Source organism: Furipterus horrens, unplaced genomic scaffold (genome assembly GCF_987537825.1).
Source record: "Furipterus horrens unplaced genomic scaffold, mFurHor1.1.pri manual_scaffold_1, whole genome shotgun sequence".
NCBI lineage: Eukaryota > Metazoa > Chordata > Mammalia > Chiroptera > Furipteridae > Furipterus > Furipterus horrens.
This window is the reverse complement of record NW_028327171.1, coordinates 76,519,151-76,541,008: the sequence shown is the minus strand read 5'-3', so window position 1 is coordinate 76,541,008 and position 21,858 is coordinate 76,519,151. Positions and strand designations below refer to the sequence as shown.

Below are 21,858 nucleotides of genomic sequence, written 5' to 3'. Positions count from 1 at the left end.
TTTGCCATGTTTCCTAGGGGACAAAAAAATCACCCAGTTGAGAACCATTGATACAGAATCACCTGTATGTTCTCTGTTTTGTCCAATGCAGTAACCATCAGCCATGTGTGGCTATTGAGCTCTTGCAATGTGGGTAGTACAACTGAGGAACTCAAACTTTATTTGAATTTGAATTAATTTTAATAGGCTTGTGGGCCATTACAGACATTGGTTTCTTTTACCTTTCTGTCTTCATTTCCTGTTATCCTCCCACTTTCACTCCAGACGAGTTACAGTGGCTCCCTTGCTGTTTCTTAAATTTTCCCTGCAGATCCCTGCCTCAGAGCCTTTGCTCTTGCTATTCTGCCTGGCAGTTTTCCCTTAGATATCTGAATGGCTCTTTTTCCTTAATTCATTCAGGTTCCTGCTCAAGTCACCTTATCAAAGAAACCTTCCTTCATCTTGTTGAAAATGATCACCAACAATGCCACGCTTACTTATTCTTTCCTACCCACATAGTTTTTCTCCATAGCACTTATACTGTATGTTTGTTGCCCTACAATAGAATGTGAGTTCTGTGAGCAGTGGTTTTCCCCACCTGACCAAAATGTAGGGTTTCTAACAAATTCTGAGGTGATGCCAAATCTGCTGCTCTGGGACCACACTGTAAGAATCACTGCTGGTAGAAGTCTGTAGCCAACTTCATCCTTTGTCTCTGAAAGCAGTAATCCTCAGGCAAGTCTAGCCCCATCAGTTTGGATATATTAGATCCACTTATGCTCTACATTTCTAGGGAAAACTGCATGGCATTATGGTTTTAAGATACATCTGGTTTTTTCAATTCTACCTATTTATTAGCTGTGTGACTTTAGTTAACTTATTTAACTTTCTGAACCTCGATTTCTAAAAAACAGTGTTCTTATCTACCATTTTCACAATTAGGGGTTACACATATAAAGTAGGTGGTACACGGTAATTTAGTAAAACAAGAAGCCATTTCTTCTCCAGTCTGTAGCACCCATAAATAAGACATGAACCTCTCCCATTTTTAGTTGTTATTCCATGTACTATTGGATTGCCTTCATTTCAAATCTTGATATATAACCAAAACTTGTCTTTGTTATCAATTGGTTCTTGAAATCAATATGAATTTTACATTATGCTATGAAAGGCAACCTGTTTATCTTGGGAACTTACTTATATGAGTATCTGATTGCTACTCAGAATTCTTCAAGTTTCAGAAAAGAAAAATGGAAAGTGTAGATAACACCAATAACTTTATCAAAATACTTCAATACATTTACTTAGTAGTCTAAGATCATTTGACCATTAATCATAAACTGAGAATTCTAGATCTCAGTTCCAGAATGCTTTAATAACTTACTCATGTTTTTCAAAGTGTAACATTTGTAATATGTGCAAAACATTGTATTTAACACAGTATGCATTCTTTCACTTGCAGTGCTAACTCATCACATTAAAGAGGTAGTTCTTCTACATTGGGCCCATTTTGTTCCAGTTCCAAGTTACAGAAAATAGTGTAAGGGGGTTTTCCTTTTTTAGTGAATCAAAAAAGGAGCTCTCATGCCCAAGGATCTCACTTTTAGATACAGATTAATTGGCTTATTTTCCCATTGATATGCTTTTTTAGGTAGTATTTTTCATTATCATTTATATCTTATTTCCAAATGACTTCAATGTTTTGGTTTTATTGTTTTAAGTTCCACCAGAGGCTCTTCATCGTTGGAGAATTACCAACATAGATAAATCCATCCACTGTCTTGCTTTTGGAGAGTTCTGATGTTTGTCTTCCACCTACTAAATCTGCAGAGGGTGTATCTCACACTGAAACCATTGACCTGAAATGACTTCAGTAATTCTACCAACGTGTAATTCCTGCATGTGGACATTAGTTAAAATAATCTCTTAAAAGGTATATTTATATAAACTTTTAGTTTGTCTTTTTTCTGTAATGTTTTTAAAATCACTCAATATGAATATGGTAATATTAACTGAAATACTTAGTTTTTGTATGAAACATAATAGAAATTTCTTATTAAATATGTATCTTAAGCCTAATTCCTTTTGAAGCATTGTGCTACATAAAATTGAACACTTTGTTACCAATAAGGACAATGTTTTATTGAACAAGTCTATGTACAGTACAAAAAATTTCTTGAAATGAGACACTATTGTTGATTTATTGCAGTTCAATGGCTCAGTTTTAATTTGTACTCTTATAAAATGCAAAGTAAAATAATGTTCAACAAGGAAGCACAAATTTCTTTCTTGCTGAATCTGTAATTATCTTTCACATATCAACAATTCCAAAATGCATATGCAGCATTTAGTCATTCTGAAAAGGTGTTTTACAGTACCAAATAAATTAAAAAATAAACACTATCATCCCTTTTAGGTTTTTCATCCATACAACAGTTTAAACCAAACACAAAATGCTGAAACTTCAGGTGTGATTTGAGAAGAATCACAAGTTCAATGTTATAAATTATCTACTCATTATATAACTGGTGGTTTCAAAAAACAAAAACGAATATGGCTAAAGCCCAAAGTACCAGTGTCCTTGTCCACAGAGATTCCCCTTTTCTACCTCCTCCATAGTATTTGAGCAGCAAAAATTCAGATTTGCCATTTTCTTGACCTTACTGAAACATAATAAAGTTAGGTTTTAATGTTTTGAAGGCAATTTTTTTTTTTATTTAAAAACAAAGGATTGAAGCTTGGTTCATATAAGATAAACACATACTCAAAATAGTAAAGAAAGAGAATCAGTTGAGGAAGAGAAATCTTCCTTTTCTTCTGGATTCCAAATTAGAACTGTTGGAAGTTTATGCAATCTCTAAAGCAAAATGATGTAAGTTTACTTTATAAAACATACATAAAATGTACACATCCTTTCAATAGCAATTATTTGAGAAATATATTAAGAGGTTAGAACAATGGGCAAATAGTATTTTATAAGACATTTCTTGACTTATGTATAAACCGATTTGATCTCAGTATTTCAGAAAGTTTTCCCTTAGCAATACAAAAGTAGAAATAAAACTTCAAATTAAAGACAAAAAAAAATAACACATGGGATATGTTTAAAACATCTCGGTATGAACTGCAAAATTAAAATAATTTGTAGATATGATAGTTTCAACTTACAAAAAATAAAGTTAAAAATGTTTTAATCTTAAACTTATGGAATATACAGAAATTACATTTTTTAAAAAACAAACTTCATTATCCAAATGAACTAGTTTCCAAGCTGACTTTTTATTACATAATTATTTTTAATTGAAATGGATCTCAAGTATTATATTTTTAGTTTCAGGGAGGATGGAAAACATTTTAAGTAGACCTTAAAGAATTTAAAAAACCTAATTGATTTGTGTGTACTTATGCTATTTAAAAGTAAATTACACAGCCTAATGTAGGCTACATTTTAAAAAATCCTAAATTTTATTGAAATAGTATGACTGTCAACTGCACAATAGTGAATGCCCATGATAATTAATTATGCTAATAAAATTGGGAAATTTTTAGATGTCTGATGTATCATGATCTATCATGACTTGGAAATCCTAATTTAACGAAATCTGGTGCTATCCTAAGAGAAATGTCCCACTTACTTGGTAGTCTCATTCAAGCTTTAATATTCAAAATGAGGTTATCTGCTTTGAACAAAAATGTGTCAGTTGGAATACTGAAATATTGGGTTGACACTGGGACATTACTAGCTCAGTTTCTGAAGTGTCTGCCTTAGCATTTTTGTTCATTTTATCCCTGCTATACATTAACACACTATTAGGTAAAAGGAAGTCTTGAACCTTCCTCTTTTAGAGAATGTGCAGTATTGGGTTGGCCAAAAAGTCCATTTAGTGTTTTTCATAAAATAATAGATACATTTTTCATTTTTACCAATAACTATTGATTTGGACATTTTAAGTATATCACCTGTCTCCCACGTAGTATAACATTGATTGTTCTCAATTTAATGTCTCGATTTGATTGCTATCAACTTCAGCTGGTCTGACCAGGGAGCATTATCCAGCAAGAAAGTTCACAAACCATTTTTGACACATTAGATCAGTCACAAGCACCTTCTCCATACACTGCACAAATCTTTTTTTTTTGCGTTTCAGTTGTTTTTACCTTTCTTGAAATAAAGCATAATATGCCAAAAATGTTGTGTATTTTCTTCCATCTTCAGTATAAAAAGACTACACAAAAATTCACCAATTTGGATAAGTTGTTTTTTTTTTTTTAACGCACCCTGATGTGGCAGCTGTCACAACACAATCTAACAAAATTGTTTCAAATTAAGTTAAAAACAACTAAGCACTACTAGAACTGTCTTTACACAAACTTTTTGGCCAACCCAATAGAACGTATCTGAGAGGGTATTTAAAAAAACATTTTTTGCCCTAACAATTTATTGACAAGTTAAAATCTTCCTTAGGAAAATTACTGGTCATTAAGGAAAATAAATGCATCAATATATCTTATTGTGTTCTTGTGCAAATTTTTGTGTAAATATTTCCTTTCACATATATAAAAAAAGTACTATTCAGACCAAATTCATCACTAATAAATAAGAAAGCATAAGTAGTATGGCTTATTTTATAATTAAGTCTCCTAACTGAATAAAACCAATGAATTCTTGACCTGATTCTTAGCTTCCATTTTTTATAGCCAGTTATTTTGATAGGGCTATACTTAGATTACTATCATTAATGTCTATAGGACCTTACTATGAATCATTAAGCAATGTCCTAACTACTCTATATACAAATAGAAATATCACAGTGTGCTTATACCATTATTCACATTGAAGAATTTGCAAATCAGTGTTTTCTTTGAACTAGACAGCCTTTAATGGCCTTAGGTTCCTCCAATCTGTCGCCAAAGTTATCGGTTACTTTTTCTGTTTAATTGACCCTGCTGCCTTTTAAATTCATTGGTATTATAAAAATGGAAAATGGAAGGTTCTACTAAAGCACTGTTGTTTTGTTTTTTAATTTTCAATGTTGGCATGTCATTCACTGAACTTTGACCTGTCTACTGGAAACAAGTTACAATCTATTATGAATGAAATGGTAATAAGTCTTATTTCCATTTATCAGTTTCTAAGTTATAATAAATCAAACAGCAGTGATTCCATAAAACATGTTTGACCAGAAAGGAGGTCATAATCTGATTATGCATGACAAGAAAACAAATCCCATTTGTAGAATATTGTTTATTGTAAACCAACACCCGCCTTTTAAAAAATAATGGGTTAATGTTTCCCTTTCTGTAAGGCCATAGCTTGTTTCTCTTTGATTAGTAGTCTGAACATGTTTGTCACATAAGCAAAACTGAACATGCTGCTATTAATCTCATAAGCTATTTTTAAAATGTGGTTTTCTGGATAACTGGTACTTTGGAAGTTTTGAAATAACCCTTTTGGAATCTAATCCAGCACAGCTCTGTGAGTTCATTCTGGACAATGTGCGTTGTCTTTATCTTTAATAATCCAAGACCACTCTAAAATTAAGGCCATCAGGGAAATAGCAAACTGATGATGCATTCTCTTGTAGTGCTTTTTTTCACACTACTGCTTGATCAACAGATCTTTCTGAAACATATTTATCAGGCACCTGTAAAAGAGAACACGTCTATTAATTCAAATGTTGCAGATGTTCATCTGGACTTCTAAGTCAGATTCTTGTTTATTTATACCCTTACACATTCAAAGAATATTGATTATCAGTAGAAAGACAAGCTCTTATTTTGCTCTTTTTTTGTTTTTCAGTTATTTTCTGATTCTTTTAAATTGTTTTTATAAAGAAGCTTGATTTTACTTGGTTTATATTCTAGTATGCAGATGAAAAACACTTCCATGATTACTTTGTTTCTAGAACTTTAATTACATGAAACTCAGAATGAAGAAAAGCCTCAGATACAGTGAAAGTATGATCAAAGAATATGAAAAACCTGTGTACAAGATCTGCCTCCCACAAGTTCATAGGCCTGTGCCTATGCAAATTACTTAACTTGTGAATTTCAGTTTGATCTATAAAACAGGAATAGTAATATCGCCTCATAATGGTTGTATGGGCTAAAGGAAAAAATGTACAGATAAGTAGTGCTTTATTATCCGGGCTATACAAATGTCAATTCTTTTTAACCTCAGAGACCTACGGCATTTTCTATTCCTACAGATATAGCTACTAAGAAGAGAGAAGACTTACTTTCATCATCTGAATCAAATCCAAAGAGTGCCTGACATTTCTTTTGTGCAAGGTGAGCCTCAAGTGCTTCTGCATTACAGTAGGTGGTCAGGCATTTGCCACATCTTAATCTTTTCACTGATTTTTTACAAATGTTATCTTGATCAGAACAGGCATCTATTTTATCAGTCAGAAATTTTCTGCGTTTTGGCATACTAAGGTACCGTTCATCAAGGTAACTGGGAGGCAATGGTCTGACATATGGCTTTGATAAAATTAAGCCATATGAAGTATGTTCACTCGTCAGATTTGGTTTGGATGGTGCCTGAGATACTGGTGGGGTACTGTGTTCTTGTGGTAGAATGCTGGGTAAAATGGAACCATTTTCTGTCCTGATTCTATTTGCATCAATTTTCAAAGCAGGATCTGATGAAACTAAAGGTGACTGTTCTATTCCACTGTGTCCATTGACTAAATCACTAATACAATTATTTTCAGAATTTGGATCTATGTCAGGCATCTTTTGGTCTATCAAGCTTATATCAGAAACAGTGTTATCAGAATGTTCATTTCCATTCTGAACTAAACTGTCTTTCTTCTTTTCCATACTTTCTATACATGTCTTTGGTTCTGTAGAATCTTTCCTTGATTTGCTAGTAGAAACTGGCAGACTGTTAGCTTGTTTCTCATTACTAAATGAGTCTTTCTCCTGGTGATGAGGATTTGAGTCTGTAAGAACATCCCAAACAGTTGCTTCACTTGGTTGTGCAGATGATTCTGGTGTTTTACTTAAATAGTGCTGAGCTTCGTGTTCATATAGCATAGGAAGATCTTCGAAAAGCTCATGGCATTCTGGAAAACTACACTGAGCTTGAAATATCCTGTGACTTTTTATGTGCTGAGCAAGCTGGAATGGCAGCTTAAATGACTCATTGCAATTAAAATGCAAACAAAAGTATGCATTTGGATAGCTGTGCCTATTAAGGTGATCTATAAAATGTTGAGAATCTTCAAACTGTCTTTGACAAAATTTGCATTTCCCTTTGCTCCACTTCATTACTGTTTGCCGCACATTTAAGTCAGTTGGATGTACAGTCCTTGCATGTTTATTTAGAAATCCAATTCTCTTAAATATTCTGACACAGCCAAGAGCAGGGCACTTAAAATTTCCTTCTTGATCTGTATCATATATGTCTTTTGGATGGCACACAGTTCCATTGAGTTTATGAAGGACTGAAGTTTCTTGATTCAGGTCATAGTCATCTTCATAATCAACTTCTTCGTCCTCTTCCTCCTCATAGTCATCCTCACATACTGGTAAAGGCTCTAAGAGATTATTTACATAAGTATCAGGATTGCCATTTTCAATAATGTTTTCAATAGCATGTTCTGATATACTTATGGGAATGTCAGTGAATTCAGCCACATGTGTAGGGATGACTTTTTCATTTCCATCACTAGGAGTATTAATAGTCTGTACTTCCAAATCTTTATTATCAAAATTCTCATTTTCAAGTGAAATTAAAGAACGGGTACAATTTATTTCCTCCAAAGCAGGATTTTCCTGATCCTCCTGTTGAGCTGCAGCAATTTGCTGTCTTTGTATTTTTTTAACATGATTCTTTAAATGCTTCTGCATAAGTCCTCTGTTTCTAAATTTCCTACCACATATTACACAGGCAAAACTGCCCTTTTTCTGATGAGCCTGAGCATGCCTTACAATGTGACCACCTAGAAATTCCTTGTTACATAACATACACCGATGCCTTGGGACACTGTGATCTACTTTAGTAGCATTAAAAGCTGTAAGGTTTTTCTTTGTATTAACATAGCCTTTATGTTGTGCTCCAGACATATCATCAGGATCAAGCTCTCCAGTGCTCTGATCTATAAGAGAGTCAAGCCCTTCATCTAAACTTTTCTGTTCCACTGTCTTTTTTAGATTAGCTGTAGAATTTTCCAGTGTATTTTCATTTAGAAATCTAATTGCTGATTTATCACTCAGTAATGCTACACAGTTTTTCTTAATCATCATGAAGTTCCAGAATTCAGGATCAAAAAACAATCCCTTTTTCAAAATTGGAAGTAATTCAAAACGAACACGATTTTGAACACTACTAGTGCCTTCATTATATTCTTCATCTGGACGTTTGTAAAGTTCTTCAACAGTATGATAAGCTTCCAAGGAGCGCTCAAGAAAAAATATTGAGAGTGCACAAATCCTGAGGATCTCCAAATCATTTGGCAAAAAATGCGCAATTGTTTTATAAATTAGACACTTAGTTTTGGGATCATCGTGAAGGTCTAGTTGTAGAGCACAACCACATATTTCAACACAAATTTGTAAGCCTTCTTCAACCTGTAAAAAGAAAAAAAATGTTACTACTAAATACCTTTTTAAAAATATTACACTAATTAGTTTATCTTTTAAAAATACAACTCTACAATGAAAGCTAAAAAACCCCACAGTATTCTAGCTGTGCAGTTTTCCTCAATGGGTAGCCTTAACTCATTTTTAACATATAAATAAATCTTTTTAAATTTCAGAATAATCTGGAAAATATAGCATTTTCACTTCCAATTTATTTCATTTTCAAGTTTATCAGGACCTACTAACCATAATACAAAATGCTTTATAACCTAATAGTGAATTAAAAAAAAAAATTAGAGGGAAAGGGAGAGACAAAGAGGAGGAGAGAAACATGGATGTGCAACAAGAGAAAAATCAACAGGCTGCCTCTTACATGCCCCCAACTGGGGACCTGGCCCACAACCCAGGCATGTGCCCCAACCGGGAACGGAACTGGCAGCCTTTCGATTCACAGTCTGGCACCCAGTCTACCGCACACCAGCCAGGGCCCTTATGGTGATTTAAAATACAAAATGCTCCCTAAACTTACGAAGATTAAAGTTTCTTATTTTAGGTACTAATTTCATTTTGCAGCAGAAGCATGAAATTATATGAATTTAAGTATTTATCAATTTTTATGTCAAAAATAACTTTTTTTAAAGGACTGCTTATGGAAACTCTTTCATAAAGCTGCACTATTTTACTTAAGTAATATTATTCAATCAATTAAGGGAAGAAATGTAGGCCACATGAAGAGAGCAACTGATATAGAGAAATCTGATTAAGATCACTGGGGAGAAATATGAGGGGCTGAAGGAGGAGTTTGCCCAGGCAATGGAAAGCAGTGTAGAATGGGATTGGCTGAGAAGTTGACTGCCCCCAGAGCCATAAAAAAAGAAAGCTGGCTCTTTGGCTCATAGGTTTTTCTCGCTCCTAAACTGGCTTTCTCTCAAGCTCTTCTTCCTTTCAAGCTCTTCTTCCACAAGGATGCCTGGATGATCATGCTGCAGGTTTATTCTTTGGGTGTTCTAGAGGAAACAGGCTCTGAGGCAGCAGTCTGCCATTCTTCCAGAATTGTGTAGCTTTTGTGTATTATGCTGTTTGTTAGCTTGTAAACGAACCCTATAGAAACTAACAAGGGAAAAGACAGGAGAACCCAGATTAGAACCCTAGCCTTAATTGATAGGTTTAAGTAATTAAAGCTATGACTTGATAGGCTTAAATAATTGCTTTTGAATAAAGACACCTTTATCACCAAACCTTTGCCTCTGGAATTTTACCTAGAGGGTGGCAGCGTGCAGCAGGATCCCACTTGCTGTTCGGTAACAGCAATGGCACCCCAGGTGGGACCCTAGCTGCCTGTGGCTGGTCACTCCAAGAGTGAGACTGTAGGGTTTCCCAGTCTCTGGGAACTTTTCTGCACATCTGCTCAAGGCATTAGCCTCCTAAACACACCTGGCTGGTGAAAAAGAAACGAGGTCCAAGTGAGGACTGCTCTGGGAAAGCCATTGTGTGGGAACCAGTTTGTTAGATTGGTTGGCAGAAAGTTTGCTTGTGAGTACTCTTTGGAATAATGGAGTCGTGGATACCAGTTTTGTTTATATCTTCCCAAGTTTCTTGGATTTTTCTGGTTATAGCTTTTGGCCTGTGCTTTCAGGCCAATAAGGGTAGTTCTGTGTTGGCTCCTAGAGGGAGCCCACTGGGTAAGTTTTTGGCTGATTGGAGTATATACTATTATCCCATGTCCAAGGAGGTGTTGATTAATTGCTGTAATACTGTGTGCCCTATCGCTGTGCATGGCTCCCTAAGTTATTTTACCATCATGCAGTTGAACAATAGTGCTAACAGTTAAAAAGACAGGGAATCAAGCCCTGGATCCACCACACGCGGATAAAATGGGTACCGCCTGAGGAGGACGTAGGCCCTGCTGCTGTGGTTGATGCTAAAAAGGAAAGCTGGACCTACACTCCAGAAGATTCAAAATTCCTCTTCCGGAAAAGGACAGTGACCCCTAATACACGGTGACAATTTCTTTTGCTTTATTCATGTGCTTGTAAAGCTAGGGACTCTTAGCTGCTAGATACTGAGTTGGAGTATGCTCCTTCCCAATTCGGAAAAGAACAATAATTGAAAAGGAGTTGCAGTTAATTCTGAATGAGTAAAGGTATATAGATATGTTGTGAAACATTTTTAAACTGGGAGGAAAGGAAACCTCACTCTTGGGTACAATTATTCTTTGCTTGTGGAGTTTCTTTGCTTGTTTTCTGATCTTATGGGAACGTGGTTTGAACTTTACTATTTTGGGTACATCTGGAATCCCGTCTCTGCTGTTTGGCCATTGGGACATAGGAGAGGCCACCGGTGAAGCTGGTTGGAGACAATGCCTTGCCATTTGGGACCTAGGAAGGGTCATTTGGTGCCAGTAGAATCTGGTCTGAGGCAAGAATATACGTCTCTGCCATGAGACCGGGTGGTGAGAGGTCAGGTCTCTGCCAAGGGACCAGCGGATACACTGGTAGCAAGAGAGTGCCTCTACCAGCGAGGCTTTTGGCCATTTGGGACCTAGGAAAGGTCACCTATGTGACCAGTTAATGGGACTGGTGGGAAATGAGGCAAGATTCTAAGGCTAGTTCCAGTCCCCCTTCTTATTTTGGAATTCTGTCTTTACTTTGGACTTTGCTTTACTTCGGTTTTGGAAGGAAACTGAGGTTTCCCAGGGAGAGTTAAAACTTCACATCAAGTAGGAAAGTAAACAATTAAGGTATAAGGCATGGAAATGCAATCTTAGTGGATATTGGAAAGACAAGGATTTTCCCTCATGCTTTGCATTTTTCTCCCCATCTGACCCCTCCAGAATTTGGAATTCTGAAGATGACATAAGGTTTCTTTGCATAAAACCAACAAGACCAGTTGCTATTGGTGGTCTTATTAATCAAGACTGGATTGTCGTGTCTGAAGGGGGCAGGACTGGACTCTGGTTGTTAGTAAAAAGCCTTGAGGAACTGGGGTTGACTTTCAAAGCTAACAAAAGCCTGCTGGAAAAATGGCCTGGTACTTTGTCTGGTTGTGTGGTTCATGGTAATCTTCCCAGAAAGGAATGAAGGTTGCTTTCCTGAAAGATGGCAAGGAGGAACTTTAAGACAAGACAGGAACCTCAATGACTTGGAAGATAGGTACTGCAGGAAAAGCCAGATGGCAGGAATGTGGCTTGGCTTCTGTGCCCTGAAGGGCAGACTAAGGCTCAATCTAAAGGATCCTTCTGTGCATTCCAACAAAGCTGACTTAAAGATCCTATGTGATCAGATGTTGCTCTTGTTGTGTTTATGCAAACCAAAGGGCAAAATTAAAACTGGATTTAATGCAACCCCTTTGAGGATAATGAGGGTGATCTTAAGGAGAAAAATCGTGATTCAAGGAAAATCACAATGCTCAGTGGTGGACATTGGTTTAATAGCTATTTTATTTTATTTTTAAGATTTTATTTATTTTAAGAGAGAGGGTCAGGGAGGGAGAAAGAGAGGGAGAGAAACATCAATGTGTGGTTGCCTCTCACGGCACGTGCCCCCAACTAAGAACCTGGCCTGCAACCCAGGCATGTGCCCTGACTGGGGATCGAACCGGCGACCCTTTGGTTCGCAGGCCAGCACTCAGTTCACTGAGCCACACCAGCCAGGGCACTATTAAGTACCTTTAAAATTTTGTTACTTAGAAGTTTAAACTGGATTCGTGACATCATCAGAGATGCTCAATTTATAAGCAAGAAAGATCTGTCAAATTGTTGCTGTTTAATATGATTCCAGAAAAAAAAAAAGCCTTGCAACTAAATGTCTTCTCAAAAGTCAGCCTTGTGGGCTGAAGAGACTGGTTTGTGATTTATTGTACAAATTAACCTGCATATTCTTCTTTCTGTTTTCATAGGACATATGCCTATGACCTCATTAACCTGGGTGGTTGTATACACAATATAGGCCTCACTCAAAAAGCCCATCTGTACCTCTGCCTCCTGAGACTCAACGGTTTGGCTGGCCTAATGGTTGGGTTGGTGAAGTATGGGATGATCTGTGAACTTCGCTTTAAAATTGGTTTCCTTTTCTGCCCTAATAGCTTGGACAAAAAGATACCAGAGGTGTTAAATGGGGGCGAATCTTAGAATATTTCCCCTTACCCTAAGTTTAGTAGGAGAATGATACAGAGAAATCTGATTAAGAACACTGCGGAGAAGTAGGAGGGGCCATAAGAGGAGTTTGCTGAGGCGATGGAAAGCAGTCTAGGATGGGATTGGCTGAAAAGCTGACTGCCTCCAGAGCCAAAGGGAATAAAAAGCAGCTGGCTCTTTGCCTCAAGGGCTTTTCTAGTTCCTGAGCTGACTCTCAGGCTCTTCCTGTGGCTCAGGCTCTGGCTCTCAGGCTTATTCCTGGAGGATGCCTGGATTATCATGCTGTAGCTGCCTGCATTTCCCAGCAAACGGTATTATGCATGAGAAGGAACTCCAGGCACAGCCTAGGGTTGGGCTGGCATGGCAGAGGGTGGCAGTTTTAGTTGTTGGGTGTTCTATAGGGAACAGGCTCTGAGGCAGAAAGCCTGCCGTTCTTTCATAATTGGGTTACTTTCGTGTATTATATTGTTTTAGTTTGTAACTGACCCTACAGAAACTAACAGGGGCATGCTAGGAGAACTCAGGTGTTAAGAGTTTAGCTTTAATTGATAGGCTTAAGTAATTAAAGCTGTGACTATACAGGCTTAAGTAATTGCTTTTGAATAAAAACTTTTCCTTTATCAGCAAACCTCTGCCTCTGGAATTCTGCATAGAGAGTGGCGGCAGGCAACAGGACCCCACTTGCTGTTCCGTAACAAAGTTACAATATTTTCAAATCTAATAATGTAACAGAATAATGAACCTACTGGAAGTTACCAGCAAAATTATTTAAGTTTTCAAATTTTTACTTATGATTCAAAGATAACTGCATCAGCTTTTACTTGGGAATTTGTTGTCTGTCCACCCTAATTCAAGTTATAAATAATGCTACTAGTGATTTTGAATGACCTAAATACTTATTTGAATAGAAAGAGCTACAATATGTCTTTTAAATTGTGTGTGTGTGTGTATATACACATCATACTCCTACTTCCTCCGTATGGTATATTACATATGACAGAGATGAAGACTACATTGCCATCCTTATGTCCTCTCAGTCCTTTACATGCTTTGTAACCCTGCTTAACTACTTACAGTTTCACAAGCAGACCTTAACTTTGCACATATTCCCACTTTATCTAGCTGGTAAATTCCTACACATCTCCTACTCATTTGTCAAGAATCTGTTCTACTCTGGAAGTTTTTCCTTACCATTCATTCTGGCCCCTGCCCTGGGGTAGAGTTAAACATTCCCCATTCTTTCCAATGAGAATATCTTAAACTTATTTCTAAGACGCATATATATATTGTTTTATAACAACCTGTACATTCCCCTTTCCCCCTACTTTTAATTATTAAATTCCTAGGAATCTTTGAATTCCTAAATAATACAGTATCTCTTTTTTTATGTCTTCCTATGGTTAGTATAGAAGTTGGATATAGTTACCTTTGAGTAAATGTTTACAGAGAGATCAGATCTATTCTACTGCCTTTAGTTTTTTCCTATCAATCCATCATTTCCAGCCTGAAACCCTTTTCTAAATTCAAATTTCCACTCTCTTAATTGTCTGTTACAATTAGATAGTCCCACCTAGACTTTCCAGATACAACAAATTCAAAGTTCATTGCTTCAGAAAAAATTCTTTTTTTCTCCAAAGTTGTCTGCATTCTCTCTCCTGACTCATGAACTTATAATGTACCCAACTGCCCAAGTTTTAAAAATTTCAGGATCATCACAGAGGACAAAAGGAAATGGGACACTTCCTTACCTGAAATCCTTTAACAGTTCCGGTATATTTATGGACTGAAGTTCCAACTTTTAGTGTAGCATGGAAGTCCCTTTAGGATCTCCAAAACCCAACCCCACTTCCTGCAGTCCCTCCAATTAGTTTCCTCTTCTATAAACTTCTCCCAAGTTTCTGTGCTACACTGTTAATTTCACTGAACAATTGTGAAAATCAATAAAATGAGGCAAAAGTGCTCTGTAAAAACAAATATTAATATTATCCTCATCTCTCATTCAAGACCCAGCTTAAAGCATCTTGCTCTGTGAACCTTTTCAGATATGCCATCTATAATGTCTCCTGAACTCATATGGCATTGTGCCTCTTTTCACAGCACTGAGACATGGGAGTGATCTATTCCGTTAGATAAAAAACCTTTAAGTAGAGTGTAAATAAGCACATTTTAAAATTGATTTCATCTTTGATTTTTTCCTCTTATGATGTATTCTTGACAAGACTTGTGAAAAAAAGAAAGCTTTCTAATAATTGGCTATAGTTCCCCAATATTATAAACTTTCTTTAACAAAGTCCTCTTAATGTTTGGTGCACATGAGAATCACATGTAAAAAATATAGATACATCTTTGTTTTATTTTTAAAAGAAGTTTTACAGGTGACTGCTGCACCTTAAATGTTGAAAAGTATTCTACAGCATAATCTGTTTGGTTTTTTCCTCTTTTTTTGGTAGGGAGAGAGGTTAACTTTGACAATGCATTTGAATGACACTTAACTATTTAATAATAAATATTAAGGCCGTTAGCAAAATAAACAGGAAATTTAAAAATATCTGATACAATGCTGTCTACTTTATGTCATGGGAATATGATCACTACATGGTCATGCATCTAATGAATGACATGATAATAAATGTCATGAATGCATAAATATATACAAAAAATAAAATATATTACTTAATGGATGCCTCCTTATGTATTTAAAAGTAACCCGCATAATGATTCAGTTAAAATGTAGGGTAGCTTTATCTTTACTATCTTAGTATTTAAACATGTTAATATTTGAGAGGAAAAAGTTAAAGGATTGGCAGGGTCTATTTTAACATCTACATAAGTCATTTAGAATTGCTCTCACTTGCAAGTGACCCATGAAAAATTTGCTTCAGAACTATTTTTAAAAAGTTAATGGGTTTATACTATTTAAACACTTTAAAAATTTGTCCTTAAGTTTCAAAAATGCCTCATATTCATGGTTTCTTTAACCTAAACACCAGACTTAAAACTATGAACTATATTTCTTTGTGACAGTGAGCAGTTATTGCCTGGAGATATATAAATTTTGTCTACAAATTAAGATTCTACAAAAGTGACAAGCTGATTTAATTATATCCTCTCTTCAAATTTATAGTCAAGTAAATTTTATCATAAGAGATTCAAGTTTCGGTGAATTGTCATTTAATTTTAATTTAAAATAAAGGGTAAATATATCCTATTTACCTCATCTTTAATGATTTTCATGAAAGGAAATATGACTCTCACATTAGTTGCTGTTCTTAGAAGTTGGTAGCATTGATCTACAAAAACTTGTTTTGAAGGATTAGACTTAAGCTGAAGTTTACTCCATATGAAAATCAAGTCCCTGTAAATGAGAAAAAAGAGAAATATCAAAAATACAGTTTATTCAAATGCAGGCATTAGTTATTTTTCCCTGATATTACAGTGCCCTGGCTAAGATGTATACAAAGTGGGTATAAATGGACATTATGTTAACCCCCAAGCTACTTTTGCTACCTATATGGAACTAATAGAAGCTGGTGGGAGGGGAAGAATTCAGAAATTGCAATTTCGCAGTGGTAAAGAATGAATTTCAATCATATGCTGATGAACCTAAGGCATCTCTAGTACTTGATCAAAATAAATTCTAATCCAAATGTACCAACATTATGATATTACTTTAAAAAAATAAACTTAGGCCATTAATTAATACCCAACTTGCAAATTTAGAAATCAATGCTATAGATTTCATGCAAAAGATAGTTCATATTTTTCATTTCCAATCTATTGAGATACCAAAAATACTACAGACCAAAAGTGTAAGTACATTATAGTACTAGTTCTGAAATGTTTTAGATTATCTGTTGTTCCATTAATATGTAGTACTTTCAATATAGACAAGCTATGGACCATTTTCTAAAACTATGGCCAAGGTTGTTATATGCACAAGGTTATTAGATGAAGCAATGGGTTTTGTAGCAAAGAAAATCATAAGATATAATTGATATATTTGGATATCACACTACAGCAAATTAGAATTCTTTAAATTTACTGAAGTTACATAAAGCATCATAATCTAAAAAGTATTGAATTAATTGATGAAAAAAATTTTAAAGTGACTTATTGAGTATGTACTTTGAGCCCAGGACATAGAACTATAATCTAAGAGCAGCTTGACTACTATCATGAAGGTATTAATAGTCTACTTAGAGAGACAATACAGAAAACACAAAACAGAAAATGATGGCAAGCAATATATTAGCAGTAAAACCCAGATTTCCCTTTTATTTCGTACTAGCTGTGTGGTGTTCATAAGTTTTAGTCCACCACCCACCGTTTTTTTCATACTCCTTTGAAAGCTCACCAGGTTTCACACCTTGCTCCAAAATCTGAAGCTCTGACTTTACCAATTTCTTTGTCTGGATATCTTTCAATTAAAATTGCTTTCTATAACTGTAACCCTATCAGAACAAATAATATTCCTGCAAAACTGATGATCTTTTCCTAGATCAGTCAATGACAGTAAACATTCCTCTAAACCCTTTGTTCTAATGTGTTCATTTTTCAGTCTTTACAATTCGATTACATTTTTCCCCACAGCCATTCTCCATGCTGCCACCTTAGGTCCTTTAATTTTATATATGTACTTCTATAGGGTTGCTAAACTGATCTGTTTCTACCTTCCAGATCATTTCATTTAGTGCTTATTTTAGATGTCGTGTAGTGTCACCAGCAATGGAAACATGGGTTTTGGAATCAGAAGCATCAGGATTTGAATCCTGGGCACTCTTCTACGTTGGTCTCCTCGCAGTTAATCTGCTTCATTTATTCTCACTTTTGTTTATGATGATTGCTCTACTTGGAAAGTAGTTCTTTATTTCTAAGATGAGCTTCTTTCAACCTCCTATCAAGTGTCTCTTCACAAAAGCTTTCATGAATACCCCAAACTAAAGTGATAATTACTTCAGAACAGATCTTATCCCTATAATTGATTTCATACCTTTCATATATTTCCTTGCTTACATTTTATAGTTCCTGTTTCCCCAACTGTTAATACACTGTAAATCTCAATGATACACTCAAAAACATGAGATTGGGAATGAGAGGCTTACATATCAATAGGGCATTATATGCTACCTGGCATGCCATTACCCAGTTGACAGTGAACCACCTTTTTCTGGCAGTAGCCCTAATACACAAGATTAGAACTCCAGTGACCATGTCTCCTATGTGACCCTCCACCCTCCTTAAGATATTCATTCAGGAATAGGAAACTCCCCAGTTAGTTTCAACTCTGGAATGTTCTCAACTTTAAACTATGAAGCCTGGAAACTGTTGCCATTCTTTCTGGTCTGAAGTAGGAGAGACTGGAACCAACTGACACAAAAGAGAAACAATTAAAACAAAACAAAACAAAACAAAAAAAAAACCCCTAGCAATCTCAAGTGTCCCTGGTAGCACATCTCTTTTAGAGGACCGACTGTGTCCATGTCCTTTTTGTGGTTCATGCCATACACCAGTATCTTTCAAGTAGAGGCATACGTCATTTTTTTGCACTTTGCTTCATTGCAACACACAGATGTTGTGTTTTTACAAATTAAAGACCCTCCACAAGTAAAATATTATGACTTGCTTTATTGTGATACTCCCTGTATTATAATACTCGCTGTATTGTGGTGACTGGAACTGAACATGTAGTATCTCTCAAAAATGCCTATACTATTACATTTTCCCTAAAATAGTTAAGATGTTTAAAAAGGTGTGACATATCTCTGCAACAGATTTAAAGACAAAAAACAATAGTTGGAAATTATGGGAAAGTATTCCATTCAGTATTACACAAATGAATGTTTCATATATTAGAAATGTATATATTTATTCTCCAACTTATTTCAAAATTTAATTTGAGACTCCTTAGACATTCTCAAAGTACAATATAATTTTTTTCTCTTTTCTGAAGACATCTTATCTTTGTTTCTGTTAACTCAAGAGGAAAGTTGGTAGACCAAATGTAATACCAAGATCTTAATAAATTTGCCAGGAGAGGGCTACCAATATGGATTTTAGCTTTCTCACAGGCAAAGCATAAATGTAAGGATATGGTTATGGAGCTCTATTCTGGCTGAATTTATAAAAGGAGTCTCAGGTTTCACCTGTGCACTGGGTTTCAGAGGAAAACACAAGCAAAAACAAAACACCCTAAAAACCACAAATAGTCTTCTCTTTGAAGACTAAAATGAATGTTTTAATGAAGCTTACATTTTCTTTTCAAACAGAGGGCCCTTTAGAAACACAGCACCAGTTTGGTATACAAACATATTTACCAGGTAGCAAGTACTAATAAATTCATCAGATTATCTAGTTGAAAAGAGCAGGCTATAACAGGTTCTACAAACACCCTTAAAACACAGACACTATGAGTCAGGCTACCTGGGTTTGTATCCAGGCTTTATCTACTAGTTGAATGGCATGGCTGTAATATTATCTACCCCATAATATAAATTGTTGGAATAAATAAGATAATGCACATATACAGCAAAGACAATAGGAAGCACTCGGCAACTAGTAGCAGCCACTATTACTATTTTATTCATCCATTCATTCATTCAGTGATAGTAAGAGAAATAAGGTTAGTAGCTTACTCTACTAGCTTGAGATAGAGCAAAACTGGACTATGCATCAGGTTGTCCTTAAAGAGTTGAAATAAAGGGTAAGCTGATCATAGGGAAAGCCAAGATAAAAAAGATAAGACAGACCTTATAGGCTGGAAGGAATCCTGCTTCTTCAAGTTACAGTGAAAATCAACTTTTAGAAGAAAAAGGATCTCAGCATTTAGAAATATAGAAAAGAGGCAGAAGAGATAAGAGGGCAGACCATCAGAACTCAGCCTACTCAGAAAAAGGCCAAGGAAGCAGGGTAAAGATTCCTTTCCACTTAAGCAGCTGGAGTTGCATTACCCAGCTTCTATTCTTGGAGGGTGACTGGCCAGGAGCAGGAAAGATAGGTACTGTTCTATTTTTAAGGTTCCTCCTTAGAGTAGAAATTGGTTAGCCAAGAAAAGAAGAAACTAAAATATTTTCCTTTTTGTTGTTTACAGATGATTCCAAGTTTATTTAAGAGTATATTAAAATGAAAAGACTGAAGATATCCTGTTTAAATAGTTTAATACAGTCAAGAGCAGAGAACATTCCTATCCCCGTAGGAAAAGATCTACTATAATAGCCATGACTATATTGTTTGGGAATAACTACATATCAAGGAAAGATAATACTTAAGTGTATGTTGTACCACTACCTCCTGATCCCCTCCTCTATTTGAAATTCCAACTTACTTGGTAAACTTCTGAATAAAACTTACATTACATAATGTAACTAAAAATATACTCTCCTAGAAAATAAGTTCTCTAGTTTCTAGACCCAGCTCTGTTACTAATTAGCTTTTTCACTCTATCTCTTAGTCTGAAGATTTTAATCCATAAAACAAGATTAAATGTGTTTGGCTTTAAAATCCTCTAAAAGCTATTGTTTTCAATATTTAAAATTCAAAAGCATTTATTAAAAAGTTTATAGCCATATCATTTCAGATTATTATGTTCAGCAAATGAATCCTTGTTTTCCTTTAAAAATGAAATGTCAAAGTGGTAAGATTTGTTTGTGTATGTGTACACTGCGGTGAGCAGAAATTATTATAATCTTTTATAATTATTATTCATGGTTTCACCTAATAGCATTTGAAGGATAGGTACTAAAAACATTTTCATACCACATTCTAAATTACATGATTGTTAGGTAAACTTGATGCTTCATATATTCTACTAATAACTTTTAAGTAATTCTTAAAATTTTTTTAAAAAACCAATACACAATACCATTTACATTAGCACCTAAGAAACTAAATACATAGGTATAAATTAAACAAATATGAAAAAGATTTATATGAGGAACACTAAAATTCAGGTTAATTAAATCAAAGAAATAAATGGAGAGATTTTTTTTCAGGATACGAGTATACAATATTATCAAGATGTCTTATTCTTCCCCACTTGATCTACAGATTTAATGCAATCCCAATCAAAACCCCAAAAGGTCATTTGACAAACTGATTCTAAAGTTTATATGGAGAAGTAAAAGACCTAGACTAGCCAATGCAATATTGAAGAAGAACAAATTTGGAGGACTGATATACCTAACTTCAAGTATAAAGCTCTAATGAGGACACAGTTATATTATTGAAAGAATAGACAAATAGATCAATGGACAGACTAGAGAGCCCAGAAATGAACCCACTTAAATATAGTCAAAGGAACAAAGGCAATACAATGGAGCAAGGATAGTTTCTTCAACAAATGATGCTGGAACAACTGGACATCTACATGCAAAAAAGAAATCTAGACACATGTTATAACATTCACAAAAATTAACTCAAAATGGATCACATTAACTTTACATAAAATGTAAAATTATAAAACTTCTAGAATATAACATAGGAGAATACCAAGATAACTTTAGGTATGGTGATGCCTTTTTAGACATAACACCAAAGATATGACACCATAAATAACTGATCAGCTGGACCTCATTAAAGTAAAAAACAAAAACAAAACAAACAAACAAACAAACAAAAAAAAACAACTCTGCTCTATAAAAGACAGTATCAAGAAAATTAAAAGAAATGCCACAGACTGGGAGAAAATATTTATAAGAAACATATCTGATAAATGACTGTTATCCACAATATGCAAAGAACTCTTAAAACTCAACAATAAGAAAACAAGCAGCTGGATTTTTAAAAAAGGCCGAAAATCTTAACAGACACCCCACCAAAGAAGATATGCAGGTAGCAAGAAAACATGAAAAGATACTCCACATCGTGTCATCAGGGAAAATATAAATTAAAACAACATGTTTTGGCCCTATTAGCAGGGCCAAAATCTAGAACCCTGACAACAAATGCTGGTGAGGATGAGCAACAGGAATTCTCATACATTGCTGGTGGGAATAAGAAATGGTACAGCCATTTTGGAAGAGTTTGACAGTTTCTTAAAAAACTAAACATACTTTTACCATATGTTCCAGCAATTGTGCTCCTTGGTATTTACCCAAAGGACTTGAAAACATGTCCACACAAAAACCTGAATAGAGAGGTTTATAGCAGCTTTATTCATA

General features: G+C 35.1%; 1 protein-coding gene across 2 annotated transcripts in view; it reads right to left on the bottom strand.

Annotated features, from left to right (window-relative positions):
- Positions 1-4,549: 4,549 nt before the first annotated feature.
- ZNF654 (zinc finger protein 654) overlaps positions 4,550-21,858 on the bottom strand; it is an 82,754-nt gene continuing 65,445 nt past the window's right edge. The window contains exons 7-9 of one of the 2 annotated variants that reach the window (XM_090275986.1): positions 15,917-16,058; positions 6,219-8,556; positions 4,550-5,624 (exon numbers count right to left, since the gene is read on the bottom strand). In XM_090275986.1, coding sequence (XP_090132112.1) covers positions 5,617-5,624; positions 6,219-8,556; positions 15,917-16,058 — 2,488 coding nt within the window. In that variant the 3' untranslated portion in view covers positions 4,550-5,616. Of the gene's footprint in view, positions 5,625-6,120; positions 8,557-15,916; positions 16,059-21,858 lie in introns of those variants that run through there. The other variant, XM_090275979.1, reaches the window with a different exon arrangement.